General features: G+C 44.2%; 1 protein-coding gene across 9 annotated transcripts in view; it reads left to right on the top strand.

The window, feature by feature from the left end:
* Positions 1-25,140, top strand: part of MAPKAP1 (MAPK associated protein 1) — a 259,514-nt gene that overhangs the window by 110,066 nt on the left and 124,308 nt on the right. For all 9 annotated transcript variants that reach the window (XM_017350085.3, XM_017350084.3, XM_002720432.5 and 6 more), the window contains one exon: positions 158-330. In XM_017350085.3, coding sequence (XP_017205574.1) covers positions 158-330 — 173 coding nt within the window. The remainder of the gene's footprint in view (positions 1-157; positions 331-25,140) is intronic.

Below are 25,140 nucleotides of genomic sequence, written 5' to 3'. Positions count from 1 at the left end.
TGACCATTGTTTCCACCTGGGGACTGTGCCAGGCTCACAGCAGGTCTGGGCAGAAAGGATGAGAGATGCCCACTGTTGCACACAGGCTGGAGAGCTGTGGTTGTGGCCCGCGTGCCCATGGCTCTGTGCTTCACTCTTGCGTGTGCTCTGTCCACAGGGTCATGTTGGCACGACAGCCACCAAGAAGATAGACGTCTACCTCCCCCTGCACTCGAGCCAGGATAGACTGCTGCCAATGACCGTGGTGACCATGGCCAGCGCCAGGGTACAAGACCTGATTGGGCTCATCTGTTGGCAGTACACCAGCGAAGGACGGGAGCCGAAGCTCAAGTAATCCTTTCTCCTTTTGGCTGCTCTACTTTCTGGCTGTCTCCTGGCCGCCTAAGCTGCATTCTAGCCCGGGCCAGTCTTTCTAGGCACTGACCTGGGAACCAGACTGCCACACTGACTCAGTTCAGGGTGCCCACCAGATCATGGCCCCGTCTAGCTCATGCTTATCTCAGAGAATGTGCTTGCACAATAGACGTAGAAGTTTGTGAATCCAGAATGAGAGATGGATCTTAGTTTCCAAACCCTTTTTTGATACCTGCTGGTGAAGCATCATCGCAGGTAAACGCAAGGGAACTGATGTTTGTTGAGTACCTACAGTGAGCTGGGCTCTAGGCTGGGTTACAGACCTCATTTGATTGTCCCAGCTCCTTGTGAGGCTATGACTGTCACTCTGCAGAGGAGGAGACCCAGGGTCAGAGGGTCATTGCTCCCTAAAGCTTTTGTCAGTGGAAGATGGTTTCTGCACTGTTTTCTTCTGCTCCTATGGAACTTTTGTTCTGAATTTTAGTTTAAGTTGTTATTAGTCAGTGGCTCAATTTTCCTTTCAACCACTAGGCTCTATTCCTCATTAAACAATTATATTAAAAATGTGGTGCTTGGAAGTAGAATCTATTCCTGTCTGTAACTTGAACTTTAAAGTACTTTGCTGCGGTAGCTCTCCCTTGCTAGAATTTCTGACAGACGTCATCTTCTAGTTTGAAATCAGCAAAATGTAATAGATGCCTTGGTTTTGAAAATGGATTCTCATGGAGACTTTCTCTTCCCTCCTCATGTTTTCAGGGTTAACATGGTCTAGAGAGCTGTTAAAATACTTTTCTTCATGTACATTAAATTCACACATAAAATTACTCTTTCAGGTTCTTATTGGGTACTTTGCCTGAATAAGTTGTGGCAGTAGGAAGCCTTTTTAAAAATAATAATAATAATAATTTTAAAAATTTCTTTGGGAGAAGAAGCAATATACAGGGAAACAGATATGTAGAGAAGAATGCCTTTCCCATGGTTCACTCCCCACCTGTCTGCCCCCGCGTCTCCTAAGTAGGTGCAGGAACCCAGTTATTTGCGTTATCACTGCTGCCTCCCAGAGTGTGCACTGACTGGAAGCCACAGTCAGGAACTGGAGGTGGGTGTCATCCCTGGGTGTTCCAACATGGGATAGAGATGCCTTAAATGCTAGGCAAAACACTTGTTCCAGAACGCCTTTCCAACCAGGATGCTACCGAGGCTTGGAAGAGTTGAGTCAGCAGGTCTCTCAAAGCAGAGCTGAGATGTTGTCCCTTTGCAGCATGTGATGGGAACAAGGAGACAGGAAAGGGAGCCACACACACTACTGGTGACCATGAACATTGTCTGATTCCTTTAAAAAAAAAAAAAAGGATTTTATTTACTTGAAAGGCAGAATAACAGAGGGAGGGACACAGAGAGATCTTCCATTCACTGGTCCACTCCCCAAATGGCTACAGCTGCTGGCACCAGGCCAGGCTACAGCCAGGAGCCTGGAATGTGACTGGCAGGCCTACTTGGGCCATCTAATGCCTTCCCAAGTATATAAGCAGGGAGCTGGATTGGAAGCCAAGCAGCTGGGACTTGAACTGGTGGCCATATGAGATGCCAGCACCACAGGCAGTGGCTTTACCTGCTGTGCTGCAATGCTGGCCTCAAGGGAGGTGGGTGTTTTAAACTGAGGGAAAAGCATGAATTTCTGCTTATAATGATCCTTTAAGCACATTCATTAAATTTTGCATTCTGCTGCAAATATATAATAATGGTAAATGAATGTGTTACTGATATACTTGACTTTAACAATAAAATAGACTTCCTGATGGACTAGAAGCAAGTGCAATGAGGAGCAGGGAGAAGGTGCCAGGAGTTGATTTTTTAGGGTATTATGACCCTTAGAGCATTGTCTGAGTGAGTTTACCAGTATGTGAAATACTGATTTTTCTCTGACTTCAGGCAGCTCCTCTGGGCTGGGTGCTCAGAACCCCCAGGCAGTCTTTTTTCTAGGGTAAAGACCGTCTCATCCATCTACCTATGTGCCATACAAATACTATCATTTTCTAAGTTGTGCCGTGGTGTCAAAAAGAGTAGGAAACACTGCTTGAGAGTTTGGGACCAAATGAACTTCATGAATGAATGGGGGACCAGAGGAGGTCTCAAAAACTGGGGTAGGGGCCGGCGCCGCGGCTCACTAGTCTAATCCTCTGCCTTGCGGCGCCGGCACACCGGGTTCTAGTCCCAGTCGGGGCACCGGATTCTGTCCCGGTTGCCCCTCTTCCAGGCCAGCTCTCTGCTGTGGCCAGGGAGTGCAGTGGAGGATGGCCCAAGTGCTTGGGCCCTGCACCCCATGGGAGACCAGGAGAAGTACCTGGCTCCTGCCTTCGGATCAGCGCGGTGCGCTGGCCGCAGCACGCTGGCCACGGCGGCCATTGGAGGGTGAACCAACGGCAAAGGAAGACCTGCTCTCTGTCTCTCTCTCTCACTGTCCACTCTGCCTGTCAAAAAATAAAATTTAAAAAAAAAAAAAAAAAAACTGGGGTAGGACTGTCCTGCCAATTAAAAGAAGCTGAACAAAGCTGCCTGGGTGTGGCTTATTTAAAGTAGGCATGGAAGGACCTAGAAAGAACAGTGAGACAGGGACCTGCCCTTGGCGTGAATAGCTTTGTGATGTCCTTGGATAGAAACCTTGAGCTGTCGGTAAAGTCCTCCTTCAGTGTCCATGGGGGTTGGTTCCAGGATCCCCTGTAGTATTGAAACCCACAGCTGCTCAATTCTTCAAATAAAGTGGTATAGTATTTTCACATAACCTTTGCATATCCTCCCATATACTTTAAATCACCTCCAGAATGCGAGTCCAATAGTTGTTACACTATACCCTTTAGGGAATAATGACAAGGAGAAAAAGCCTGTACTGTCCAGTAGGGATGCCTTTTTTAAAAGTAGTTTCTGTCTGCAATTGGTTTACTCTGCAGATGCGGAACCCGCAGACCAGATGCAGGTCTTACACAGTTGAGGGTAGAGGTTAGTGGCAGTAACTGTAAAAGCACTAGACAATGAGGGGTGAGTGGAGCAGAGAGAAGTGAGTGCTCTTATTCAAGAAGAACCATCAAATGAAAATCCGAAACCGTGTGAGGATAACTAATACCAAGAAAGACATGATAATCAGATGAATTCACTCCCAGCAGAATATAATGAAGCAATCTGAATATTAACTTCAAATAAATATTTTAAGACCATCAAAGGGATGAAGGAAGGAATAATATCCATGGTAAACTTCTAGGAAATTATGAAACAAAACCAGACAGATTTAAATTCAGAAAAGAACCAATTAAAAGTACTGGAAGTGTAAAATACATTTTTTTAATGTTAGAAAAAGAAGATAATGAATAAACTCTAGCATAGACACAGTTCAAGATAGTTGATAGGTAAGGATTTCATCCTGAAAGGAGCACAAAGAGACCAACATGTGTGAAGAATAGAAGATAAGTTAGTTAGGAGACGCGGAGGAAAGTTGAAAGGCTCCCCCCTGTGAAGTCAAGGGAATAGCAGAGTGGCGATATTTCAAGAGGTAATGACAGTGGAATTCCTGGAACTGAAGACAAATTAAATGAATCTTCATGTTAAAAGTGCACACAAAGTAAATGGAAGAAGGACAGACTTTTCTCTCTCTCTCTCTCTCTCTCTCTCTTTTTTTTTTTTTTTTTTACAGGCAGAGTGGACAGTGAGAGAGAGAGAGACAGAGAGAAAGGTCTTCCTTTGCTGTTGGTTCACCCTCCAATGGCCGCCACGGCCAGCGTGCTGCGGCCAGCGCACCGTGCTGATCCGAAGGTGCTTCTCCTGGTCTCCCATGGGGTGCAGGGCCCAAGCACTTGGGCCATCCTCCACTGCACTCCCGGGCCACAGCAGAGAGCTGGCCTGGAAGAGGGGCAACCAGGACAGAATCCGGCACCCCGACCGGGACTAGAACCCTGTGTGCCAGCACCTCTAGGCGGAGGATTAGCCTATTGAGTCGCGGCACTGGCCTAGGACAGACTTTTCAAAAAAACAATACTTTTAGAAACGATGGTATTTTCTGGAAAATGTGGGTAGTTCAACTTGCATACATGCTTTGTCTCAAGACACTAGGCAGCCGCACTTGAAAATGCTCAGGTATGTAAGTGTGTACCCCATTTCTCACATAGAATGATAAAAGGTGCATTGAATAAAATTGGTAGTTTTTTTTTTTTTTTACCACTTCTTGAAAAGCATTAGGTAAAACTGACATTTTTATTTTATTTTTCTTAAAGACTTATTTATTTGAAAGGCTGAGTTACAGACAGAGAAGAGAAACAGTGATCTTCCATTTGCTGGTTCATTCTCCAAATGGGTGCAACAGCCACGGCTGGGTCAGGCTGAAGCCCGGAGCCTGAACTCCACCCAGACCTCCTACTTGGGTGGCAGGTGCCCAAGCACTCGGGCCATCTGCTGCTTTCCCAGGCACATTAACAGAGAGCTAGATTGTAAACAGAGCATCTGGGGCTTGAACCAGCACTGCAATATGGGATCTGGCATGCAGACAGCAGTTTATATCCCACTGTAACACAACAACAGCCCTTGTTTCATTTTTTTCTGTTAAGTGTATGACAATGAAGAATTCAGTGACTACTAGAATAATTTGGTGCCATTGCCTTAATTCATAGTATGATGCCAGCAGTTTTGCTCACAATTGGTTGTACACTCAGTGTAAATGTCAACACAATGAAAAAGGCAAATAATAGTCTAGTAAAATTATGCAAATATCTTTTTGCCTAAGCGACCTTAGACATCTGCAGACGATGCCTTGACAGCCGTTGGTTTAAAGAAGCACTTTGGGAGTAGTTCAGCAAGCAGGCAGCTGGACACCAAGGGGGAGGACTTAGTTGCAAGAGTGAGTAGTGAACACAGAAGTTTATGAGCTGCATTGGTAAATCTCCAACAATTAACTAGGAAGCAAAGTTTAAAAAATTAATTTCTATCTGTGTTTTAAAATATGACCTGAAATTTTGTACAACTACAGCAAGCCAAATGGGAGGAAAAGTTCAGTGGTAACCAAAGCCTGGTGAACTCATGCTCAGGTTAAGAAGAGGATAGAGCTGGATACATTTAGATATATGAATAATTAAGTAAAACCTAGGGAAATGCATAACAAAACTTTAAAACTTAAGAGAGCCAGCCAGTGCTGTGGCGTAGCAGGTAAAATCACCACCTGAGTGCCAGCATCCCATATGGGCACCGGTTCGAGTCCCAGCTGCTCCACTTCCAGTGCAGCTCTCTGCTGTGGCCTCCTGGGAAAGCAGCAGAAGATGGCCCCAGTGCTTGAGCCCCTGCACCAGTATGGGAGACCTGGAAGAAGCTCCTGGTTTTTGGCTTCGGATTGGCCCAGCTCCAGCCATTGCAGCCATCTGGGGCATGAACCAGTGGATGGAAGACCTCTTTCTCTCCTCTGCCTTTCAAATAAATAAATAAATATTTAAAAAAAAAAAAAAAAAAACAACAACTTGAGAGTGCCCCCTAAAAAGAAGGAGAGATTCTATAGCTTTCTAAAGAGTAAAGGACTGGGGCCGGCGCTGTGGCTCACTTGGTTAATCCTCCGCCTGCAGCGCCAGCATCCCATATGGGTGCCGGTTCTAGTTCCGGCTGCTCCTCTTCCAGTCCAGCTCTCTGCTGTGGCCCAGGAAGGCAGTGGAGGATGGCCCAAGTGCTTGGGCCCTGCACCCACATGGGAGACCAGGAGGAAGCACCCAGCTCCTGGCTTCGGATTGGCACAGTTCCAGCCATAGCGGTCATTTGGGGGGTGAACCAATGGAAGGAAGACCTTTCTCTCTGTCTCTCTCTCTCACTGTCTATAACTCTACCTGTCAAATAAAAAAATTTTTTTAAATAAAAAGAGTAAAGGATAAGATAAAGAATAATAGTTTATTAGTTCACGAGAAGATAAGAAAAAAGAATAAAAAGCAGAGAAGCAGTAAACATGACACAAAATCAGATGTAAGCTTAATATATCACTAATCACAATAAATGCAAATAGAAACTCAACCACTAGAAGATATAATCTATGAAGTTGTACTTAAACATTTTTTTAAAGATTTATTTATTTATTTATTTATTTTCCTGATCAAGGCTCATTTATTGAACAAATCCAGTAGTATTTAAACATGACCAGTTGTTTACAAGAAGGAGCACAAAAGATTTACATATCAAAAAGGCTCTTAAGGTTACAATAAAACACTTAGGTGATAAATGCAGGTTTCAGGTGTGGCTGATTATCTATATTATCTCTTGTGAGATTTATTTATTTATTTGAAAGACAAAGTTGCAGAGAGAAAGAGGGAAAGACAGAGATCTTTCGCCTACTGGTTCACTCCCCAAAAGGCTGCCAACAGCCAGGAACCAGGAGCTTCTTCTGGATCTCCCATGTGGTTGTCAGGGACCAAAGGACTTGAGCCATCCTCCACTACTTTCCCAGCCACATTAGCAGGGAGCTGGATCGGAAGTGGAACAGCTGGGACTAAAACCAGCGCCTATATGGGATGCCAGCACTGCAGGTGGCAGCTTTAACTGGTACTCCACAGTGCCGGCCCCAGATTTTTTAAAAATGTTTGAGCACTTACCAGATAGATCCTTAAAATAAAGGGACTAGAGAGGTTCACAGCTACTCCTTCTCTAGTTCCTTCCCAGTCCATGAGCTGCCAGATAGCCATCTTTGCCTTCTGCTTTCCCATTGGCCAGAGCCTTCAGCTCCACTTGGCCAGAGGGACTGGGGAGGGGAACAGTTGGAGATAAGTCCAACAACAGAGTTTAAGGCAAATCCCAACAATACAGATATTTTGGTAAACTATGTAATGAAATAAGAACTTTTCCAGCAAGATTATAAAATAATTCTGTATATGCATCCACCTACATAGTCTCAAAATATGGGAAAGGATTTCTGCAGAGGCATTAACTGGTTCACAGACAAAACAGGAGATTTCAATATATTCCTGTCAGAAACAGATAAATGATGCAGACCAAGAATCACTAAGGATAAAGAATTCAAATAGTAGAATTAAAAATTACATGACATGCAGAATTCTGAGCTGTAAAAATAGATCTCGTGTTCTAATCTATAAACCTCTGAAATTCAGAGATTACATTTTATTACTGTTTATATAACTCTGTGTACCTAGCATGTTGACAGTGTTTAATACTTGCTCCATAAGTATATTTTAAATTACAAATTATATTGAATCTAAATAAACTATGGTCCTTTTTACAATTCTATGTGGTGTTGGATTTCTTAGTTCTGTTTGATATCAAACAATCTGAAAAGTAAAGCCCTGGCACCTTGTCCTGTTGGGCAGTGTAGTGCAAGGTGTTTTCTTTGTAGCCTATTTGTATTTAAGGGTTGGAATAGATCCTTACTCGGTCTTTTCTGGTGGGTTGGCTTTGTAGAAGGTCTGTTCACTCACTGGGGACCAAATTGTGAGACTCAGATGAGAGCTTTCCTCCAGTCTCAGTCTGGTTGTCAGAAAACTGTTTACTTTATATTATTCTTTTGTCTCTATGCTTTGAAAACAGTCGGTGGTGCTGGGCCGGTGCCATGGCACAGTAGGTTAATCCTCAGCCTGCAGAGCCGGCATCCCATATGGGCGCCGGTTCTAGTCCTGGCTGCTCCATGTCCAATCCAGCTCTCTGCTGTGGCCTGGGAAAGCAGTAGAAGATGGCCCAAAAGCTTGGGCCCCTGCACCCGTATGAGAGACCTGGAGGAGGCGCCTGGCTCCTGGCTTCAGATCAGCACAGCTGTGACCATTGCAGCCATTTGAGGGGGTGAACCAGCAGAGGGAAGACCTTTCTCTCTGTCTCTCCCTCTCACTGTCTGTAACTCTACCTCTCGGTAGGTAGGTAGGTAGGTAGGTAGATAGATAGATAGATAGATAAAAAAAAAAAAAAAAAGAAAGAAACAGTCTGTGGTAGTAGACTTTGGCCCTGAAGAAGAAATGAAAAGTTTGGCTGGAAATCTTCTTTCACTCTTTTTTTTTTTTTTTTTTTTTTTTTAAGCTTGCTCTCTTGCTTGCTTGCTTTCTTTGAAAGTCAGAGTTATACAGAGAAAGAATGAGAGGCAGAGAGAGAGAGAGGTTGGACTTCCATCCGATGGTTCACTCCCCAATTGGCCACAATGGCTGGAGCTGCGCCAATTGAAAGCTAGGAGCCAGGAGCTTCTTCTGGGTCTCCCACACAGGTGCAGGGGCCCAAGGACTAGGGGCATCTTCTACTGCTTTCCCAGGCCATAGCAGAGAGCTGGATCGGAAGTGGAACAGCCGGGACTTGAACCGGCACCCATATTAGATGCCGGCACTTCAGGCCAGGGTGTTAACCCGCTGCGCAATAGTGCCGGCCCCTTCTTTCACTATTAACACCTATTAACTCACAAACAGGATTGGGATGTAGTATCTAGGTTGTTTTCTGATTTTAGGGGGGGAAATATTCGGAAGAAACTGACAGAATAATTTCAGGCTTTTGATGTTTAAGTTTTAAAATTTAGACTTTGTTATTCATGTTTATTCAATTTAAACAATAAAATTTCTGCTTGAAGATGTATTTGCATTTGGGAGCTTACCATACTGGAATTTAGGAAAAAAATACCATTATGAGTTCTGGGAAAAAATTATTCTTCTCTATAGGTTACAGACCTCAGTGTATACTTATTAAATCAATGTGCTTAATCACTTATTATAGTTGTCTTATATTTGTTGATTATTTGGTCTATGGATGATTAAGAGAAAATATTTTTATTTTCTTGTATATTTGTATTAGCTTCTCCTGAGATTTTAAGTTTCCACTTTCTATATTTCATGGCTCATAAAGGGTCATACATTTGTATTTTTATTGTCCTTGTATATTTATGTAGTGTGTCTTTTTTTTCCATATTTATTTGAAAGGCAGAGTGTCAGAGAATGAGAGCGAGCTCCTCTCTGTTGGCTCATTCCCCAAATGCCTGCAATAGCTGGCTCTGAGCCAAAACTGAAGCCAGGAGCCAGGAGCTCGATTCAGGTCTCTCCCCCTTGGATGGCAGGAACCCAGTCCCTTCAGCCATTACTGCTGCCTTGTGTGGTAGGCAGCTGAAGTCAGGAGTCTGAAACTAACTCGGGCACTCTGCTGTGGTATGCAGGTGTCTTAGCGGGCATCTTAGCTGGTAGGCTAAGCACACAGCCTTTGCCTTTTTCTTTATTTCAGTAATATGAGATTTTTTTAAAAAATACTTTTATTTTAAAGACAGAGAGACAGGCAGAACTTTGATCCAATATTTCACTCTCCAAATGTCTGAAACAATTAGGGCTAGGTCCTGGCACTCAATCTGAGTCTCCCATGTAGGGGACAGAGACCCGTACTTGAGCCATCAGCTGCTGTCTCCCAGAGGAGAGCAGAGGGGAGACTCAAACCCAAGCACTGTGATGTGGGACACAAGCGGCATCTTAAGTGCTGTGCTAGGTGACTGCCTCACAATATGAATTCTGATCCCCACTCACTCTGATTTGCTTTTTGTTCAGCTTTTTACTTCCACCCTTTTGCTTAAGATATGCTCAGTAATTTTGTGAGATGTTTCTTTTTTGACTCAAATCTAAGTCATGTCTTTTCACAAGAAATTTATCTAAGTTTCTGTAACAGCTGATGCGCTAGTTCCACATCTTTCAACTTATTTTATTCTTTGTTTTTCATGTGTTCTTTGTTTCCTTAAGAAAATTTTATAGACTTTGTTTGAAAGCAACTTCAGGTTTACAGAAAAATTTCTCAGAAAGTATAGAATTCCCTGATATAGCCTTCTCGTCCCTCATTTTCTCTTACCACTAATATCTTACATGAAGGTAATATATTTATTAAGATTGATGAACCAGTATTGATACACTGTTGTTAAAGTTAGTATTTTAGGGCTAACTTTATATTTTACAGTTCTGATGGTTGTTTCATATAGAATGTTTTATGATTTTATTTATTTATTTGAAAGGCAAAGTTACAGAGAGGCAGAGGCAGAGGGGGTGGAGGAAGGTATTCCATCCACTGATTCTCTCCCCAAATGGCTGCAATGGCCAGAGCTAGGCCAATCCGAAGCCAGGAGCCAGCAGCTGCTTCTGGGTCTCCCATGCAGTTGCAGGGGCCCAAAGACTTGGGCCATCTTACTCTGTTTTCCCAGGCCACAGCAAAGAGCTAGATCAGAAGTGGAGCAGCTGGAACTTGAACCGGTGCCCATATAGGATGCTGGCACTGCAGGCAGCAGCTGTACCAGCTACGCCACAGCACCAGCCCCTAGAAGGTTTTTTTACCAACCCCAAGTCCCCCCCCCCTCTTTTTTTTTTTTTTTTTTTTGACAGGCAGAGTAGACAGAGAGAGAGAGACAGAGAGAAAGGTCTTCCTTTGCCGTTGGTTCACCCTCCAATGGCCACCGTGGCCGGCGCGCTGCAGCCGGCGCACCACGCTGGTCGGATGGCAGGAGCCGGGTGCTTCTCCTGGTCTCCTATGGGGTGCAGTGCCCAAGCACTTGGGCCATCCTCCACTGCATTCCCTGGCCACAGCAGAGAGCTGGCCTGGAAGAGGGGCAACCGGGACAGAATCCGGCACCCTGACTGGGACTAGAACCCTGTGTGCCGGCGCCGCAAGGCGAAGGATTAGCCTAGTGAGCCGCGGCGCCGGCTGAGTCCCCCTCTCTTTATTCCTTCGCTCTCACCCCTGGCAACCACTGTTCTTTTCACTGTCTCCATAGTTTTGTGTTTTCCAGAATGGCATCTAGTTGGCATCATACCAGATGTAGCCTTTTCAGGTGGCTTCTTTCACATCTAAGTTTCTGTCACGTCTCTTTTGTGGCAGAATAGTGTTCTACTGTAAGAAAGTATCATAATTGTTTGCCCACTTACCTGATGAAGGACATCTTTTTTTTTTTTTTTTAGATTTATTTTATTTGAAAGGCAGAGTTACAAAAAGAGGGAGAGCTATATAGAGAGAGTGAGCTTCCATCCACTGATTCACTCCGCAAATGGCCTCAACAACCAGGGCTGGGCCAGGCTGAAGCCAGGAGCTTCATATGGGTTTGCCACACGGGTGCAGGGGCCCAAGCACCAGGGCAACCCTCCGCTGCTTTCCCAGGCACATTAGCAGGGAGCTGAGATCAAAAGTGGAGCAGCCAGGACTCGAACTGGTACCCATAAGGGATGCTGGTGTTGCAGGTGGTGGCTGAACCCACTATGCCACAATGCCGTCCCCAACAAAGGGCATCTTCATTGCTTCCAGTTTAATGACAGTTGTGAATACAGCCACCATTAACATTTTTTTTTTTTTACTTTTTTTTTTTTTTTTTTTTTTTTGACAGGCAGAGTGGACAGTGAGAGAGACAGAGAGAAAGGTCTTCCTTTGCCGTTGGTTCACCCTCCAATGGCCGCCGCGGCCAGCGCGCTGCGGCCGGCGCACCGCGCTGATCCGATGGCAGGAGCCAGGAGCCAGGTGCTTTTCCTGGTCTCCCATGGGGTGCAGGGCCCAAGCACCTGGGCCATCCTCCACTGCACTCCCTGGCCACAGCAGAGAGCTGGCCTGGAAGAGGGGCAACCGGGACAGAATCCGGCGCCCCGACCGGGACTAGAACCCGGTGTGCCGGCGCCGCTAGGCGGAGGATTAGCCTAGTGAGCCGCGGCGCCGGCCACCATTAACATTTATGTGCAGTTTTTATATGGGCTTAAGTTTCACTTCTTTGAACAAATTCCTGGGAGTGTGATTGATAGATTGTACAGTAAGCCAATGTTGACAAGCTGTCTTCCAAAATGGCTGCACCATTTGATATTCCCACTCCCAGGGAACGAGAGTGCCCATTGCTCCACATCCTCACCAGCATTTGCTTTTTCAGTGGTTTAGATTTTAGCTGTTGTGTTAAAGGTGTAGTGGTGGTGTCTCCTTGTTTTAATTTACAATTCTGTAATGACAAGACATTGAACTTTTTTTAATATATTTATTGGCCATCTGTTCGTCTTCTCTGCTGACCTGTGCAGATCTCTTGCCCGGTTTTTAATTGGTGTTTTGTTTTTGTATTGTGGGTTTTAAGAATTCTTTATTTGTGTTAGGTATAAAGAAAGTCCTTCAATAGATATTTGAGGTGAGGGGGAGAACTTTAGAAAGTTCACCAAAAACGCATATTATCTTTGAATTCCATTTCCTACAAATTTTTTGAAGCTCCTTAGGATATGTTTTACAAAGGTTTTTCTCCCAGGCTGTGGCTTATCTTTTCATTCTCAAAATCATTTTTAAAAAATATTTTATTTATTTGAGAGGTAGAGTTCAGACAGAAGGAAAGTCAGAAAGAAAGGTCTTCCATCCACTTGTTCACTCCCCAAATGACCACAAAGACCAGAGCTGGGCTGATCCGAAGCTAGGAGCCAGGGGCTTCTTCCAGGCCTCCCCATGGGCACAGGGGCCCAAGCAGTTGGGCCATCTTCCACTGCTTTCCCAGGTCACAAGCAGAGAGCTGGATCGGAAGAGGAGCATCTGGGTCCCAAACCAGCACCTATATGGGATGCCAGTGCCACAAGCAGAGGCTTAGCCTGCTACGCCACAGCGCCGGCCCCTTAACGTCCTTTGCAGAGCCGAAATTTCAGATGTTAATTAACTCCAGTTTATCAGTTTTTTCTTCCATGAGTCATGCTTTTGGAGTTGTATCTGAACAGTCATCACTAAATCTAAATCACCTAAAGTTTTTTCCTGTGTTATCATCTAGACATTTTATAGTTTTGTGCTTACATTCAGGCCTGTGATCCATTTTTAGTTAATTTTTTGAGAAAGGTGTAAAGTTTGTGACTAGAGTCCATGTTTTTGCACGTGGCTGTCCATTGGCTCCAGCACTACTTGTTGGAAGACTCTTTTCTCTGTTGAATTGCCTTTGTTCCTTTGTCAAGGACCAGTTGACTATTTCTGAGTGTCTGTTTTTTAGCTATCAATATTTTAAAATATTTCTTAATTTATGTTTCTTCATTAGATTTGATAGTGAATCAGTTGCTTCAGTAGCACCCATTTGTAAAGAGAAAAATACAGTTCAGTGAGGTTTTACCATGTCATGAACTTGAGATGGGAGACGCAGTAGCACCCATTTGTGAAGAGAAAAATACAGTTCAGTGAGGTTTTACCATGTCATGAACTTGAGATGGGAGACGCACGCCTGCTCTTTACGGAAAAGTGCATTTACTCTATTTCATCAGTAAATAAAGGGATTTTTCAAGAGTGATTTTGCCCATCCCCATTTTTAATGCCGAGACTACCGCTGTCTTATGACTCTCTGTGCGCTGCAGTGGCCATCCTTTGCCTTCTTCCTTCACTTATCCCTTAGGCTTTCGACATAATTTTGCTGATCTCTGATCTGCTATTGTCCCTGGTAGGGGAGCTGCTAAAAGCCTGCAGCAGAGTTTTGCTGCAGTCCAGGAGCTGGAGTGGTCTACCTTGGAGATTACTGCTGTGCTCAGTGAGTGCAGCCCCAAGCTGTAGTGCAGTCCTGTCTGGGAGAAATATTAGGGTCCTGCAAAAAATTCATGCAGAATGTATATTATGAAAAAACTATGCATTTCTTTCTTTTTTAATGAATTAATTTATTTGAAAGACAGAGTTATAGAGAGACAGAAATCCACTCCCCAGTGGCTGCAATGGCCCTTGCTGGGCCAGACCAAAGCCAGGAGCCAGGAGCTTCTTATGGGTCTCCCACATGAGTTCAGGGGCCCACCGACTTGGGCCATCTACTGCTTTCTCAGGCCATACCAGAGAGCTGGATCGGAAGTGGAGCAGCTGGGACTTGAACTGGCACCCACATGGGATGCTGGCACTGCAGGCAGCAGCTTTACCCACTACGCCACAGCACAAGCTCTAGTGTTCTCTTTTGGACACAAGTCTTTAGTTTTGTTATTTGCTATTTGCGGCACATCCCACTTGAGACTAGCCACATTACAAAAATGCTCAGTAGCCACATGTAGCTATGGCTGCCGTATTAGACAATGCAATTTATATCAAGACAACATAGAACCATGCAAGAGTATCACTGGCGCTTCACTTCATTCTGATGTAGCCTCATTCGCCGTAGCTTTTGTTGCTGGTTGAGGATTTATCTCCTTAAGCATCAAGCTTTCAATCATTTTTCATAGAACTTCTCTAAAATGTGTTAACATACTTACCTGCCTTCTTAAGTAGAGTATATCATAATGGTTGGAGTATGTCAGACAAAGCCACAGCCGGAGTTTTAATTCTGGTGTTAACACATAGCAGGATGGTGATCTTGGATGAATTACTTAAATCCTGTGCTATATGGTTTTCTCAAGTGTAAAATGAGGGTAGAAACTAAGAGGTAATCCTGTAAATTAAGTGGAAAATATGTGACAGGTGCTTAGTAAGTATTTGTTTCTGCTGCTTCTAAATACTGTAACCACATCCAGCTACTACTACAACCAAAACTAGTGGCAAATCAGCAGCAGAAATGCAGTTTTGTCCTTTCTGGATGGCTGAAGAGATTGTACTGTGCCATGATACCCCAGTGCCCTGCAGGGTTATGGCAGTGATTAGGAGTGTTTTATCTTATACTATGTTTCCAGGCAGCTTTTGCTATTTTAGTTCCTTTGCATGGCACGTTCCTTATAATTCCTTTTTTTTTTTTAACTGTCTGCAGGCCCCCTGCGTCGACTCTTCTCCCATTTCTAGGTTGCTGCTGCTACTTTGTCTTCCACAGTCATCACTGAGAGCCACTTGCCCAAGTGGCCCTTCCTGTGTGACAACTCCCATGCTCCCATGCGTCCAAGGCCTCACATCCTCCAACCAGCAACTTCTCAACATTGATCCCATGTCGGCTTCTCTACTTCTTTCGTCAGGAATGCTGTTCCCGCTTTTTCCCTCCTACTATCTTGCATAATCTCAAAAGCTTACATCCTTTGTTACTTCATTCAGCAAATATTTTTTGAGTTCCAAACCCTAGGTATCGAGAATAAAATGGCGACCAAAAGAAATGCCATCGCTGCATTCCAAAGATTTAGTTTGTTGGGAAAGAAGTTGTCAAGTGTAACGGCTTTGTAACCGGCTCATCTCACTTATCATTTGTATCCATTCATGCATTCAACAAATATTTATAGAATGTTTGTTATATACCAAGCATTTTGCCGGTTGTCCAATCATGAATAGAATCAGACATATTCCTTCCCTTTCATGAATTCCATGGTTTAGCAAAAGACGTGGGCAAATAACTAATTCAAATAATTAAACCAAATCGTGTGTGCTTCAAACCTGAGTTAAGTGCTGTAGAGGAAAAAGGTGAGAGATAAAATTCATAGGTCTTGGGGTCAAAAATGAGTCTAGATTTTGGACTTGAACACCTGGATGTGTTGGAAGAGGGGGTTTTGTTTGGGTTTGGTACATGAAGACTAGTGTAGGGGTAGCATGAGTTTAGTCTTCTGCATGTTAACTTGAGGTGGGTTGTTGTGTTTAAAAGAAGTCAAATAGTCATTTGTATTTGCTTGTCCAGAGCTTAAAACTGAGAGACATGAGCTGAATATGTGAATTTGGGCATCAGAGGCAAGGATATGCATTGAAGTTTCCAGATGGAGGAGTGAAAAGGGAAGGAACTTACGCTGGTCTTTGAAGAACTGCTTGGACGCTGTTGGAATATGGACTCCTGGGAGGGGCATTCGGAGCACAGATGGGCACTGTTTGGGATGTCCTTGTCCATGTCTGAGTCCCCGGGTTTGTGTCCTGCCTCTCCCTCCAGTCCAGCTTCCTGCTAATGCGTGACTTGGGAGGCAGCAGGTAATGACTCAGGTACTTGGTTCCAGGGAGACCTGGATTGAGTTCCCTGATCTTGGCTTTTGCCTGCCCTAGTCCCAGCTGCTGTGGGCTTTTGGGGAGTAAACAAGCAGATGGAAGAACTCTCTCTGCCTACCTGCCCCCTCCCTGCCTTTCAAGCATACAGATCTATTCTCTCCCTTATTGAGGAAGGAGGAAGGGGGAGTGCTCCAAAAGAAACAGGTTCTGAGTGGGGTGAATACAGAGGTTGGATCTGGGTAAGATTATTTGAGTAACAACCACATGAATCAAATAGCAGTAGGATATGAGTTTGAAATCCAGGCCATTGCCAGTTATCACACAATGCTTAAAGCATAGCAAATGCCCAAAAATAATTTGTGGACCAAGGTAAGAGAGCATAGGGATGTTTAAAGATCTAGGCAGAAATTTGCCACCCTTGCTCTTCTCCCAGTGTCTGCTAAGTCAAGTTTCTGATTGTATGCAAACCTTTATTCAATAAAAATCAGCAAGTTGGTTGTTCTCAACCTGGAGGGGTGTGTGTGTGTGTGTGTGTGTGTGTATGTATACTTATATATATAAGTATATATACACTGAGCCCTTTAAGTGTGTTATCTGACTCATTACAACAGCTCTATTAGTCACAGATAGTAAGATTTTTTCAGGAGGGAGACTGAGGATCAGGAAGTTAGGTAACATCTGAGGTCATTAATTAATAATTGGCAGAGTCAGCATTTCGACCTAGGTCAGTCTTCATTTCCCTTGCCCTTAACTACCTTGCCGTATAAAGCAATGAGTCTCTTCTCATAGTGTTAGCACCAGGGGCATTATAGCTGTTTAAGACCCTCACCTTCCCTTCCTCCCTCCCTCCCTCCCCCAAATATCTACATGTTGCTAGCACCATTCTAGATATGATTTTAGGTACTAGGAACACAAGGAGTAATTAAATTTCTGGCTTCAAGGTTCAGGCAAGGGGGTGAGATGGACACGAGATCACACCTTTCAGCCCCAGCTTGGCTAGAACAGTCGACACCCAGATGCTGTAGGGGCATAGAGAAGGATGTTTCTAATTCCGCCTGGAGATGGAGGGCTGGGATGAGTGAGGGTAGGGAAGCCTTCCCCGTAGAACTGATGCTTGAGCTGAACTGCAGGAGATAACTAGACAGACCAGGAACAGGGCCCTGGGCAGACAGGCCTGCCTGAATGCTGACAGCAGCTGGCACGTGACTTCTGAGGGAACTGCAAGTCGCTGGTGTGGCTGGAATCTTGGTTGTGTGTTCTGGAACGTAAGAGATGGTTGAAAAGCAGGCCAAAGCAAAGTGGAAGGTGTTGTAGAAGCATGGTCCTTTGCCTTAGTACTTATTTTTAAAAATTTTTATTTGAAAAATTAAAGAGAGAGAGATAGACAGGCAGAGATCTTGTATCTGCTGGTTCAGGCCCCAAATGCCTGCAACAGCCAGGGCTGGGCCAGTCCAAAGCCAAGAGCTTGGCACTCAGTCTGGGTCTCCCAAGTGGACGACAGTGACCCAGTCAGCTGTCACTGCTGTTTGGAGTGTGTGCAGTAGTGGGGAGCTGGGACTCAAACCTGTGCACAGCCAGGACTTCCAGTGAGCTCTTCTGACCTTGTTCTAAAGGTAGTAAAAGCAGCAGAGTGACGCATCACGTTGTGTCCATAGTGGGGCTGAGGACGAATGTATATAGTGTGCTTTTGTAATAGACTTCATGGGTTTCTGAAATTTAGAATCTGGCCAAGTGAAGAAGAATGTCTCTTGTTCAGAACAATACAAAGGAGGACTCGCCAGAAATGATGGAATTAACAAATACAGATGTTAAAGCATCTATTATGAATATGTTTCATGTGTTCAAGATGGCAGTTATTCCTGAACAAAATGAAGAGAGTAGTAGATGTTTTCAAAATCCAGTGGAACTTCTAGACATGAAAAGAAAATGTATCTAAAACCAGAGGAGATTAACAACACTTAGAAAAGATCACCATAGGCCACCGCCGCGGCTCACTAGGCTAATCCTCTGGTTGGGGCGCCGGTTCTGTCCCGGCTGCTCCTCTTCCAGTCCAGCTCTCTGCTGTGGCCCAGGAAGGCAGTAGAGGATGGCCCAAATACTTGGGCCCCTGCACCCGCATGGGAGACCAGGAGGAAACACCTGGCTCCTGGCTTCGGATCGGTGTAGCTCTGGCCGTAGCGGCCATTTGGGGGGTGAACCAACAGAAGGAAGCCCTTCCTCTCCGTCTTTCTCTCTCACTATCTAACTCTGCCTGTCAAAAAAAAAAAAAAAAAAAGATCACCATCTTGCCTTTCTTATTTATTGTTTTCACCACATTTGCATCTATGTTGTTGATTTTTAACTTTATTCTGTTTAGTTGAACTTTCATTAATCTGAAGGTTGGTGGTCTTAAATAGGGAACATAATTTTTTTAAAAGAAAAAAAATAAGAGCTTGGAGGCGTGACAATAGAAATTGTCTAAAAAGGAACTGAGAACAATATGAAGATCTTGCTTGCACTAGAAATTAGTGGGCGTTTTCTCCTTAGAACTAATTTAGTAGAAAATTCAGACTTATCTATTCCTGTCTGAGATTGCTATGGCTTAATAAAACTCACAGTATTATTTAGCAGTTTTTACTTTCTATTTTATGAGAGTTTTTGAGGAAAGGGGATGTTAAAAGTGTTAAAAATCTTTGACCAACTTCAAGACTACAGCCCTCAGAATCTTTGTTGCTACTCCCTGACGCACTCTTCATATTGACTCCGTCATCAGAATAAACACCAGAGCCTGAATGATGGGAATTCTGGGCGTTTCAGAAGGACATGCCCTCCTATTTTTTGTTGAGCAAACAATGAACATTCATCTTTCTGGTCATACTTAAGTGTGTTTTGCATTGTCCAAAGATGGGTGAATTTTTATGAGTATGTAAATTGAACGTGCCAGATCCCATTTGGTAGAAATCTGACATGTTCCCTAGCATGTGCCTTAGTTTTCACAGAAGAATTAAATACCACCTTTTTGTGGGCTGTAGGCTCTGTCCCTTCAAAAAAGTCAGACTGGCCTTTGAACACAAATGAATATTGGTCAACAATTAAATGAAATAAATTTTTCTGAAAAAATTTAGCCTCATTTAATGAAGCATGAATTAAATTGAAATTTAGTTATTATTCTGATTAGATACATATATTCAGGGGTCTCTTTTGGCAACAGGCTCAATTATTTTTAAGATTTTTATTTATTTACTTGAGAGATAGTGTTAGAGACAGAGAGTGGGAAAGACAGAGAAAAAGGTCTTTCAACCGCTGGTTCACTCCCCAAATGGCTGCAAAGGCCAGAGCTGGGCCAATCCGAAGCCAGGAGCCAGGAGCTTCTTCCAGGTCTCCCACACAGGTGCAGGGGCCCAAGCACTTGGGCCATCTTCTACAGCCTTCCTAGGCCATAGCAGAGAGCTGGATTGCAAGAGGAACAGCTGGGATGAGACATGAACCAGTGCCCATAGGAGATGTTGGCGCTGCAGGTGGAGGCTTAGCCTACTGCACCACGGTGTGGACCCCAACAGGCTCAATTTTGTATTCATTCATTGTTCAAATGTCTAATCCTCTGGTAGATACCATGCTCCCGGAAAGGGATGATTCTCTCTTTTTGTTTTTTTGTTTGTTTGTTTTTAAGATTGATTTATTTATTTGAAAGAGTTACATAGAGAAAGGAGAGGCAGAAAGAGAGAGATGTCTTCCATCCGATGGTTCACTCCCCAATTGGCCACAATGGCCAGAGCTGTGCTGATCTGAAGCCAGGAGCCAGGAGCTTCTTCTGTGTCTCCCACGTGGGTGCAGGGGCCCAAGGACTTGGGCCATCTTCTACTGCTTTCCCAGGCCATAGCAAAGAGCTGGACTGGAAGCGGAGCATTTGGGTTTCAAACCAGTGCCCATATGGGATGCTGGCTCTTCAGGCCAGGGTGTTAACCTGCTGTGCCACAGTGCCGGCCCCGGGGATGATTCTTTCTATGCTAACCCAGCTCTCAGATCTCTTCTTGAGGATCCGAATGCCCGGTCCTTGTTCATTAGTCTTTTAATCATCCTCTCCCAGCGATTGACTCACAACCGGCAGTTCTTGGTTTCTGTGCCTTGTGCTGTCTGCCATGCTTCTGTGAGATAGTTGTTCCTGCTTCTGTATAATCAGAGGCCTAAGAGTAGAAGAAATCGTGGCAAAGTGAGCATTTTCACGTCAGGCTCTGTGCAGCAGAGTAAGTCATTTAACCCTTACATCACCCCAGTGCAGTACATACCGGTTTTTCCCAGAATTCAGGAAATGACCTTGTAGGAACCTGGGGATGGGAAGTGAAGCAGACAGTGGTTAGGGTCTCTGGGACAAGTGACTCTGCGTCTCATGGGCTGAGGGATTTCCTTCTGTCCCTTGTCCTGTTCTGTATTTCTAAGTTGTACACAATAAGCACAGGTTATCCTTATAAAAAATATTTTGTAAAGAAAAGGAAAGTTTTACATATGTGAGACGTTAATTAGAAAAGTATAGAGAATTAGACACAAGCGCTCATGACTTAAATGTAGATATAACATTTGTGAACTTTTTAGTACCTTTATTTCTAGTTTTTATATGGTATACAATTGAAAATTTAGTTATCATTTGTCAGTTTTTTCTCCTTAAAAAATGTGCTAAAGCATGCCAGTACTCATATCCTGATGCATTGTGAAAATTCTATTCATCCTATGCTGCTTTCTCTCTTTGTCTTTTTTTAAAGATTTATTTATTTATTTGAAAGTCAGAGTTACACACACACACACACACACACACAGAGAGAGAGAGAGAGAGAGAGAGAGAGAGAGAGAGGAGAAGCATAGAGAGAGGTCTTCCATCTGATGGTTCACTCCCCAGATGGCCGCAACGGCCGGAGCTGCACCGATGAGGAGCCAGGAGCTTCTTCTGTGTCTCCCACAGAAGAACATGAGTAACATGTGCATGTCACCCAGCTTAACAGAGGCAAAGCCAATCTAGAGAATTCAGGTCGCTCAACTTTTATTCCATTACATTATAGGGTGACCTATAATGTCTGAAGTATGTACATTGCCTAGAAAGTCCCAGTTAGTTACCAGATATCACTGTGACAAGAAAAGAAAAGCTTACATTTCCCCTCTTCCTAGCACATACCGCATTGATAAGACCCTTTATTTTTATGCTGATTAAGCCTTTAAATTCGTGTATTTGTTCACCTAACAAATATTTGTTAAGTGCCTTCTGCATGCGAGCCATTGTACCCTTCAGCAAGCATGCAGAGGCTACGCAAGAATCCCTGCTCTTTAGGACATGGATGTGCGAGTAGGGAAAAGCAGTGTGAGGTGATACATGGAAACATCGACCAAAGCTGTCAGACCACAAAGGAAGATCACTTGAGTTCTCTTAGGGAAATCAAGGAAAGCTTCTTTTCGGGTGAGAAAATGGAGCTGAGAGAGATCTGGTCACGGGTGCTTGATGGTTGAGTTAGCTTTAAGGCCAGATGTGACTGTCAAACCTCTGTTCCTTCCAACAAACTGTACCATAGCAAGGTGCCAGGTTTTCATTCTTTCATAAGCTTCACGTGTCCGTATTTGGGGATTCCTGAGGCAGGGGCCAGACCTGCCTCTCTCTTTTCCCCTTGCCATTTCAAGATGCCACCAGGTGCTGATTTGGTTAAAGTAATGGAATAAAAGTTGAGCGACCTGAATTCTCTAGATTGGCTTTGCCTCTGTTAAGCTGGGTGACATGCACATGTTACTCCTCTCTGTAGGCCGAGATAACTCTAAGCCTCTAATTGTTTTATAAGTGAGTGCCACGGTCTCCTCCTCCTCCTCAAAGTGCGTGACACTTCCATAGGAGTGCGGACTCCCAAATGCCTTGGGAAGTCAGGATGTGCCCTGGCTTTTGTCGAGGGAGGAGGAGGCCAGGAGGGAGCAGTTCTGACTGCCTGGGTCTGAGTCTCAGCTCTGTCACTTAGGTGTTTAATCTTGACAAACCACTTAACACCACTAAGCCTCAGGGCTCCCCCCCCCCCTTAATGTATTTATTTTCATAGGCAGAGTGACAGAGTGAGAGATCTTCCATCCACTGGTTCACTCCATAAATGACTAACAGCCAGGCCAAAGCCAGGAGCCAAGAACCCCATCCCTGTCTCCCACGTGGGTGGCAGGGACTCAGGCACTTGAGCTGCCTTCAGCTGATCCCCGTGCACATTAGCAGGGAGCTGAATTGGAAGCAGAGCAGCTGGGACTCAAACTGGCACTTCAGTATGACGTGTGGGCATCACAGGCAGCAGCTTAACTCCCTGTGCCACAGCACCCACCTCAACCTCAGTTTTCTAATTCATGAAATAGAAATAAATGCTTTGACAGAGTTACAGGAGGATTCAGTGAGCTTCTGTGTCTAACCCACTTTGCACAGTGTCTATGGCATGATGCTCACTCATTATAGCTAATGAGACTATGTCGTGTAAAGAGACTTCTAAAAGTTTATGGAGGGACCGGCACTGTGGCATAGCGGGTAAAGCCACAGCCTGCAGTGCTGGCATCTCATATGGTGCTGGTTCGAGTCCCAGCTGCTCCACTTCCCATCCAGCTCTCTGCTATGGCCTGGGAAAGCAGTGGAAAATGGCCCAAGTGCTTGGGCCCCTGCATGCGTGTGGGAGACCCGGAAAAGGTTCTTGGCTCTGGCTTCTGATCGGCACAGCTTCGTTGTGGCCAACTGGGGAGTGAACCAGTGGATGAAAGACCCCTCCACCACACCCCCCGCTGCCTTTCCTTCTCTCTGTATAACTGATTCAAATAAATAGTAAATCTTTTTTAAAAGTTTATGGAAAAGTAGATTTAAAAGACAAGTTTATTTTGGTGCAAAAAAAAATTCATGCTGTATTCTCATGATAGCATTTTTCATAAACTTTTTAAAGATGCTTCACTTGTACTAATTGGGAGTCCTAAAGCAGTTTCAGAAGTCAAAATAGAAACAGTAGCTTCTTTCACTAATGATTCCTTCATAAATGCATAGGGAACCCATATGTCCTTATGTAAGATAGGGAACTTGAGTCATTATGTCCTCAGATTTCCAGTGAGGAGGTCGTGGAGTTGAGAGCCCCGTTTGCTGCCATTTGTCTTACATGACACAACAGGACTCATTCGTTCGTTCATTCTTTCCAAATATTTATTTTGAAAGAGTTACAGAGAGGCCTTTTATCTGATGGCTCAGAAGGCCAAAACAGCCAAGGCTGGACCAGGCTGAAGCCAGGAGCTAGAAGCTTCATCCGGGTCTCCCACATGGGTGGCAGGAGTCTAAACACTTGGGCCATCTTCCACTGCTTTTCCCTGGCCATTAGCAGGGAGCTGGATCAGAAGCGGAGCAACTGGGGCATGAGCCAGCACCCATAGGGGATGCTGGCACTGCAGGCGGCAGCTTTACCTGCTGTGTGTTCTTTCCTGTCTGTGTTCCCAGTGCTCTCAGGCTTCAGCACAGGAGAGGCACTTGGCAGATGGTGTTTGAATGAATGATTTCACACTTTGTATTTAAAAACCTGGAAGAGTAATAGCACTTGGCAGTGAACCTTTTGACTCTCAGCTCTTAGCCTGTGACTTGAATTAGCTTCGAGTGGATTTGGAGGCATCCCATGACAGCCAAAGCAGAGTTCTTCTGATATCAGTGTTTGGCGTTCTGCCTTGATCAATAGTCTTATTATTTGCCCTTGAACCTCTGTGGTGCTGAAGAATCCCAGACATTCCTCAGGTTTGATTTACATGGCAATAAATAATCTATGCTGTCTGTTGCTTGTTCCATCAGTGTCTGCCCTGTTCATAAAGCCCTGGGGACTCAGTGGCTGCTAACTCCAGGTGCAGGTCTGTGTTCCCAGGGCTTGCTGCTCAGCTTCATTGCTGCTGTGTGGCTGCATTGTGTGCCCACAATGGACCATTGACATAACTGTGAAGATTAGTTTCCATCTGACTTTACTGTTTCAGTCACCATCTGTTTTCTTCTGTTACACACTGGGTGCTACATACATCATCTCATCTGGACTGCAGTCCCTGAGTCAGACTTTCCATCAGAGCAGACACTGGCACTGGAGGCGCTGGGCCGAGAGCTGAATTTGCGTCTGACCGCGGAGCTCTCAGTCAGACCCATAGCGTCTTCCTCCCCTAGACTGCTTTCTTCTGCTTCCGCAGTGGTTTTGTGTTTAAGCTGGGGCCTTGCTGCGCAGATCCAAAAGTTTCACATACCATTGAGAAAAGAATTTGAAATTTCTTAATAGTGTTGCAAATACATGAAATTTATGGTGACAAACATAGCCGGATTACTTTCTTGTTATCCATCCATTTAGCAAATTTACAGTTTCCATTAATTTTAATCTGTCCTTATTACCTGTTTTATATAATAAATATCTCCTAGTCATGACAGACTCACTGGATATAGATTTCCTGAAGTAGTCTCTCTCTCAGTAAGCAGAGTTGCAGCTAAAGATTTGTGAATTAATTGGGAAAATTGCAAATCAGGTAGTCAGTGAAATAATTCATTGTCACATCCAATCAATAAACTTTGTAAATCAACTCATTTAATTCAAAAAATGATCTATATAGATCAAGCAACCAATTAAACAATTAGCATACACTTTGCAATTAATTAATTTAAGCATCAATCATGTAATTAAAACTCCAAATTTAAGCTGCAGAATTTAGAATTCTACCACCTTGTGAACATCAGGTTCATGCTTCTAAATGCTAGCAGTTTCAAAACTTCAGCTTTGGAGCACGGTAATTTACAATGTTTATGTTGATTTCAGTATTTTTTTAATATTTTAATTTTTTAAATTTTTATTCATTTATTTGAAGCACAGAAAGGACAACAGAGATCTTTTCATCTGCTGATTCACTCTGCAAATGCCTGCAACCACTGGGGCTAGACCAGGCCAAAGCCAGGAACCTGGAACTCCATCACTTAAGCTATCACCTGCTCCCTCCGGGAGTGCACATTAGTAGGAAACAGGAATC

Source organism: Oryctolagus cuniculus, chromosome 1 (genome assembly GCF_964237555.1).
Source record: "Oryctolagus cuniculus chromosome 1, mOryCun1.1, whole genome shotgun sequence".
NCBI lineage: Eukaryota > Metazoa > Chordata > Mammalia > Lagomorpha > Leporidae > Oryctolagus > Oryctolagus cuniculus.
This window is presented reverse-complemented; position numbering and strand designations above follow the sequence as displayed.